General features: G+C 35.6%; 1 protein-coding gene across 1 annotated transcript; it reads left to right on the top strand.

Annotated features, from left to right (window-relative positions):
* Nucleotides 1–3,585: 3,585 nt before the first annotated feature.
* LOC145107035 (polyphenol oxidase, chloroplastic-like) lies at nt 3,586–5,643 on the top strand. The gene has a single exon (XM_079043919.1). It carries the CDS (start codon nt 3,675–3,677, stop codon nt 5,478–5,480), a length of 1,806 nt encoding a protein of 601 aa, XP_078900045.1. The 5' UTR covers nt 3,586–3,674; the 3' UTR covers nt 5,481–5,643.
* The last annotated feature ends 1,150 nt before the right edge of the window (nt 5,644–6,793 follow it).

Genomic DNA, 6,793 nt, shown 5'->3' on the forward strand with positions numbered 1-6,793 from the left:
AGAGGTTAAAAGCGATATCTGGGCCCCTCGATGATTTGGTTTGACTTATCTGTCGGGCCCGGTTAGGACTGAATTGATGTATTCTATTAAGTTCTATGTCACACGAATCAGAGATCGAGAAACAAACTGCTGGACAATAAGTATGACTATGTTCCATATGATTGTCCACACGATATCTAGAACGGAGGACTATACGATCCCTTATCTAAAGGACAGGTTATTGATAAGATCAGAGTTCGACAGCGTCTTTGAGAGCTACGATTGCTAATCGGATTGTACTTACACTATAGTTACTAGACTTATCCAAGTGGGAGACTGTTGGATTAGTGTCTAAGCCCGTAACTATATTTGGTAAGTACTTGACCCGGTTGTGCATGGTCCTTTTGGGTTGCCTTCACCAAAGCAACTTGATAGGATGATTTATGAAGAGAGAGGTTATTATGGTTTATTAATATATTATATGAATAATATATTAAAGGAGAAATCATATAGTTTAATTAATATTAGACAAGAATTAATTAAGAATTAATTATGTGGCTAAAAGACATTAATTAAATATAGGGGACTTAAACTGTCAAATGTGTGTTACTTGAATATTGGGCTGAGAAACCTTATGGACTAGGCATGGACGAAATTAAGGATGTGTCCATCTTAATTTCGGCCATAAGGGCCCTATTCCAGAAGGTTCCTTGGACTGCTTAAGGCCTAAGCTATCCATTAGGGTTTTGACTGAAACCCTAGCAGCACAAGTATAAATAGAACCCCTAGGGCATCAATTTTCGGCCACTTGAAACCATAGAGAGTTCCATAGCCGAAATTGAGTGCCTCCCTCCCCTCTCTCCAATATCATCTTCTTGCTTCTGGTGTTTGTAAGCCATTAGAGGAGTGATATTTGTGACTCTAAGCTCCAAGACAAGAAGATTCAAGCCATTGTTGAAGAGGTAATCATCTAGATCTGTTTTCATATGTTAATTTCGAAATATACATGCTAGATCTAGGGTTCTTAAGTCTTGGATGAATTGCATGTACAATAGAGAAACCTAGATCCAAGCTTTAGGGTTTGCATGAGTACATAGGATGTTCTTTTGTATAAAACCCATCAAAATTAACTCAAACTTGTGCATGAGACCAAATACACCATAGAACTCTAGATCTAGATCATATAACCCCAAAAGGACCTCAAGGATCCATAAAGTTGCCACCTTTATTGATTTTATCCACTCAACACATCATGAACATGATGAAGAAGCATATAAAACTAGATCTAAAAGAGGCTAACCAAAAAGATTAGAAAAACGAAACTTACAAAGTTACAGAAGTTGCTCAAATGAAATCTCTAAGCTTGCCAATAGGTTCTCTACACCACAATGATCTTTTATTCCTTTCAAATGCACCAAATCACTAAAAGTAAGCTCAAATATGGAGGAGAGGGTATTACGGTTTTTTTCAAGGTTCTTGATGATGATGGAGGCTGGAAATGATGCCCTGAGTCTGAGGTTAAAGGCTTAAATACGGAGGAAAACCTAAAATTATGGGCTTGAGCCAAAACAGTCGCCACGTCGTGGCCTTTCTCTTGCCACATTGTGGGACTCATCAGGAAGACCCGATCATTTAAGGCATGCCATGTCGTAGGCATCCTTGAGCCACATCATGACATAGACTTTTTCCTGAAACTCCATTTTTGAACACGTTAAGTCATTAGTTAAACCATTTTGAGAAATGGGTGTTACAAGATAGGTACATGTGGGGTTTGGTTCAACCTATTCAAGGGTTGGTCACTACGTCCAAACCAACTACGTACGATAGTGCCAATAGACTGATCTTTAGCCTAACCAATCAGGAAATCTGTCAGGCACTATGGTTTAGAAGGCAGACCTTCCAAAGTCAGGAAATAGCAGAGAAAGTCTAATGGCGACTCAGAGTAACCAACATGGAGGAAGCAAGACTCTGGGAAAGTTTACATAGCAACCATCCCATCACCCACTTCATTAAAGCAGTAAAACTTACATGCTTTTGTAAATTATACTTTTAAATATAAAATAAAGGACTTATATCATAAAATTCTCAAGTTTTACACGCGTAATTGGGAAAAACCCTAACATTTTTTTGGTTGGCTATGGCCATAACTTTTACGCGGAGTTCTCACTATTTCCCACTTAACCAGTTTAATGGTTAACTTTGTTATCTTTCTTGTAAAATCTGTCATAAAATTGGGTTTAAAGTCCAAATTTGGTCCCTATAATTTGTAAAAAATTACACCACATATCTAAAAAAAATCAACTTACACAACAGTTCCCTATAGTTTAGGACTAATTTTTAGATTTTCCGGCGAGAATAGGATTCTCTAATGAGATTTTTCTGGCGATAGGAGGTTGAAATTGAGAGCATGGGTTTGTCTGCGATGAGGAGAGGAGTAGAAATGTGATAAGGATTTGGAGAATGGAAGGGTGGTGGAGGCTATAACAGTCGTTTTCCGATGAGGGTGGGTTTACGGCAGCGAGGATTTCCGACGGAGCTAAAGAGTAAGGTTGGTTGCGTTGTGGTCGCAAGGGTGGGGTGAACACAGTGGAGGCCTCAATTTTTGGTTTAGCGGCGGTTTAGTGGGTCGATTTGGAAGTTATAGGTGGCTGTGGCGATGACTGTAACGAAGTGAGATGACACAGTTAACCACATGGACCAAATTTACAAGAAAGATAACAGAGTTAACCATAAATTGGTTAACTGAGCTAGAGTAATAACTATGCATCAAAGTTGTGGCCATAGCCAACCAAAAAAAAATGTCAGGGTTTTTCCCAATTACGCATGTAAAACTTGGGACTTTTATGGTATATGTCTTAAATTAAATATACATATGCTCATGGCCGATTCGTTGATGTTGAAGACCCTGTGCGAAAATTAAAATTAGGCCTCTTAAATACAAATGTTTTATATATATATAAGCAAAATAATTTTAAGGGATTAAACTATAACATGTGAAAACTAGAAAAATAACTAAATTATTTAAAAATAGACAAATAAAATTTTATAAAAGTTAAGGGGCAATATATATAAAATTTTGAAATTGAATTATTAAGGAAATTAAAAGGTGGGTTTCTTTTAATAAATGAGTGGCTTAATTGTAACTTTGAGTTATGATTTAAATGCAACGCTATTAGGCAAAAAAAAAAAAAAAAAAAAAAAAAAAAAAAAAAAAAAAAAAAAAAAAAAGATAAATCGCATGCTCAAAAATAACTGAAATTGGACGCGGTGCTTTAGCCAATTAAAGTAAAATGCTTTATGTTAACTTTTGCAAAAACGGATATATATTACAAACTAAGTAATTCAAGCACTATTTTTTTTTTTTTCGAGGCCCTGTGGGTATAGTTGCATACTGTGTATGTCCTCACGACCAGGCCTGCATATGTTATATTTCTAAAATGATATAAATGCTAATTACATTGTTTATGTTTACTTTCTTCTACTTATTTATTTAATTGTAAATAAACTTTACTATATAATAGATAAAATAAAAATGATTCTAAATTTTCAAAAAGAGAAAGATGTCCGTATAGACGTATAAGGTTATATCTATATCTATATGAAAATAATATCATCAAAAGTCGAAACCAAATGGCTTCGGTATTAAGTTTTGCCCTTCCTGCTTGAAGTTGAGAGTCCAAGTATCGTTCTAAATTATGGCATCCTTTGCATCATCACCAACCAAAACCCTAACAGGGACGGCCTCCAGGAGTGAAAGGAGGATCTCTTTCTCATCCACCTACTCTTCTTCCTTCTCTTTTAAGTCATCTCAAGTTCCCATAGCCGGAATCTCCAAACATCGCCATGCAGTTTCATGCAAAACCCTAGATGATGATCACCACCACCATACAAACTCCGGCAAACTTGATAGGAGAAACATCATTTTAGGCCTCGGAGGTCTTTATGGTACTGCCGCCACTTTTGGGTCTAATTCACCAGCCATTGCAGATCCGATCATGGCACCCGACCTCTCAAAATGTGGTCCGGCTGACTTGCCCGCAGGGGCTGTATCCACAGACTGTTGCCCTCCATACACCACAAAGATTCTCGACTTCAAACTTCCACCACCGTCAAACACCTTCCGAGTCCGCCCGGCAGCTCATTTGGTTGATAACGATTACATAGCCAAGTTCAATAAAGCCATCGAGCTCATGAAAGCTCTCCCAGATGACGATCCTCGTAGTTTTAAGCAGCAAGCAAATGTTCATTGTGCGTATTGCGATGGCGCGTATGATCAAGTCGGTTTTCCAGATCTGGAGCTTCAAGTACATAACTCATGGCTGTTCTTCCCTTTCCATCGCCATTACATGTACTTCTTCGAGAAAATTTGTGGCAAATTAATTGATGACCCAAATTTCGCAATTCCATTTTGGAACTGGGATGCACCAGATGGGATGAAAATCCCTGATATTTACACAAATAAGAAATCGTCGTTGTATGATCCTCTTCGCGATGTGGACCATCAACCACCGTCTTTAATTGATCTTGACTTCAATGGTGTCGACGAAAATCTTAGCCCCTCTGAACAAACGTCCACAAATCTCACAATTATGTATAGACAAATGGTGTCTAGTTCCAAGACTGCTAGTCTTTTCATGGGTAGTCCTTATCGTGCAGGTGATGATGCTAGCCCTGGTAGTGGTTCGATCGAGAACACACCACATAACCCGGTTCATATCTGGGCCGGTGATTGGAAGCATAATAATGGTAAAAACATGGGCAACCTTTATTCTGCAGCCAGGGATCCTCTTTTCTATGCACATCATGGGAATATTGATAGAATGTGGTCAGTTTGGAAAACACTAGGTGGAAGAAGGAAGGATTTTACTGATAACGATTGGCTTGATTCTTCGTTCTTGTTTTACGATGAGAACGCTGAGTTGAATCGAGTCAAGGTGAGGGATTGTCTCGACACCAAGAATCTTGGCTACGTTTATCAAGATGTAGAGATACCATGGCTAAAAAGCAAACCTGTTCCACGTCGGACAAGGCCCAAGAACAAGCCCCAACACAATAAGCGAGCTGTGGCTCGAGCCGACGAATACATACCATTTGCAAAAGAAGTTTTTCCGGCGAGTCTTAATGAGGTCATCAAAGTGCTGGTTCCACGGCCCAAGATATCAAGGAGTAAGAAACAGAAAGAAGAAGAAGAAGAGATTTTGGTGATCGAAGGAATTGAAGTGAAGATAGATGAGTTTGTGAAGTTTGATGTGTTTGTCAACGATGAAGATGACGGGATGAGGGCCACCGCAGATAAGACGGAGTTTGCCGGAAGTTTTGTGAATGTCCCTCATACTCATAAGCATGGGAAGAATTTGAAGACGAGATTGAGGCTAGGGATAAGTGAGCTTTTGGAGGATTTGAAGGCTGAAGATGATGAAAATGTGTTGGTGACATTGGTGCCCAAAACTAGGGGTAGTGGAATTTGCATTGCAGAGATCAAAATCGAGCATGAAGAATGATCAAAATACGTTCTCACTTTCTCTAAAATAAAAATAAAAGAACGTTTATGATAAAAATAAAAGAACGTTTATGATCGAGAAAGATATTATGTTTTTCGATATGTTTTACCATATAAAAATAATTTTCGCAATCAAATATATGATTCGAATGTTTGGATTTTAATTGCAAGTCATTCAATCTAGTTCTGCATTTATTTAATCTCAAATGAAATCTATTTATCTCATCACTGTGTATAAAATTGTTAGAACTGTCTCTATACACAACTTCAAACAGATTATGTTTTTATGAATGAAGAGCTACTCTCCTGGTTGATAATTAGGGAAAACGGAATATAAGGTCCTTATATACCTAAATTAGGTATATCTCATACGTCCTTTTCATTTAAAAAAAAAAAAAAGTAAATATCCAGCTTTTAATATCTCCTAGTCTTTCCCTGTTTTTGTGGTGCTATGATTTGTTTTTTTCTTTTAAAATTTCTGTGATAAAAAAATAGCGATAAAAAATAGACAAAATTTCAAAATTGGTCCCATAGTATGCAAAATATTGCATTTTTAGGACTTCTATGAAAAACAGCACGCTGTTAGTCGCTAAAGTTTCGAAAATTGCATGAACGATCATTCTGGTGTTAACTTTAACTTTTGAATAGTTAGTTTTTTTTTTAAATGACCAAAATACCATTGGACAAAATCTGAAAATTACTCAAGGATCAATTATGAAATTTGAAAATTTTTATATATTAACTATAAATATAAATTTGAAATAAATATATATATATATATATATATATATATATATATTTCAAATTTATATTTATAATTAATAAATATAAAAAATTTCAAATTTTCATAATTGATCCTTAAGAAATACATAATTTTCAAATTTGGTCCAAAGAGTTTGGTCATTTAGAAAAAAAAAAAAAAAAAAAAAAAGAAAAACTAACTACTCAAAAGTTTAAGTTAACACCAAAAGGACCATTCATGCAATTTTTAAAACCACAGGGACCAACAGAGCGACATTTGTTATAAAAGTCCCTAAAATTCAATATTATACAAACCAAAGAGATCAATTATGAATTTTCGCTAAAAAATATGACAAAATCTTATTTCTTTTTTTTTTCTTTTAAATTTTTTGATATATAACTATTGATTTAGTATTAAAATAATACCATTTTTAGGCTATATAAATATGTAGTTCCAATCTTTATACATAATATCTCATTGTAATCGTTTTCCATTTTTTAAAAGAGTAATATTTTAGATTTCTTTTAGTTTTTCATCTCTAAAAAAGTAATACTTTAATAACTTTGTTCAAT

Source organism: Lactuca virosa, chromosome 4 (assembly GCF_052849685.1).
Source record: "Lactuca virosa cultivar CGN04683 chromosome 4, Lactuca_virosa_CGN04683_v6, whole genome shotgun sequence".
Taxonomy (NCBI): Eukaryota; Viridiplantae; Streptophyta; class Magnoliopsida; order Asterales; family Asteraceae; genus Lactuca; species Lactuca virosa.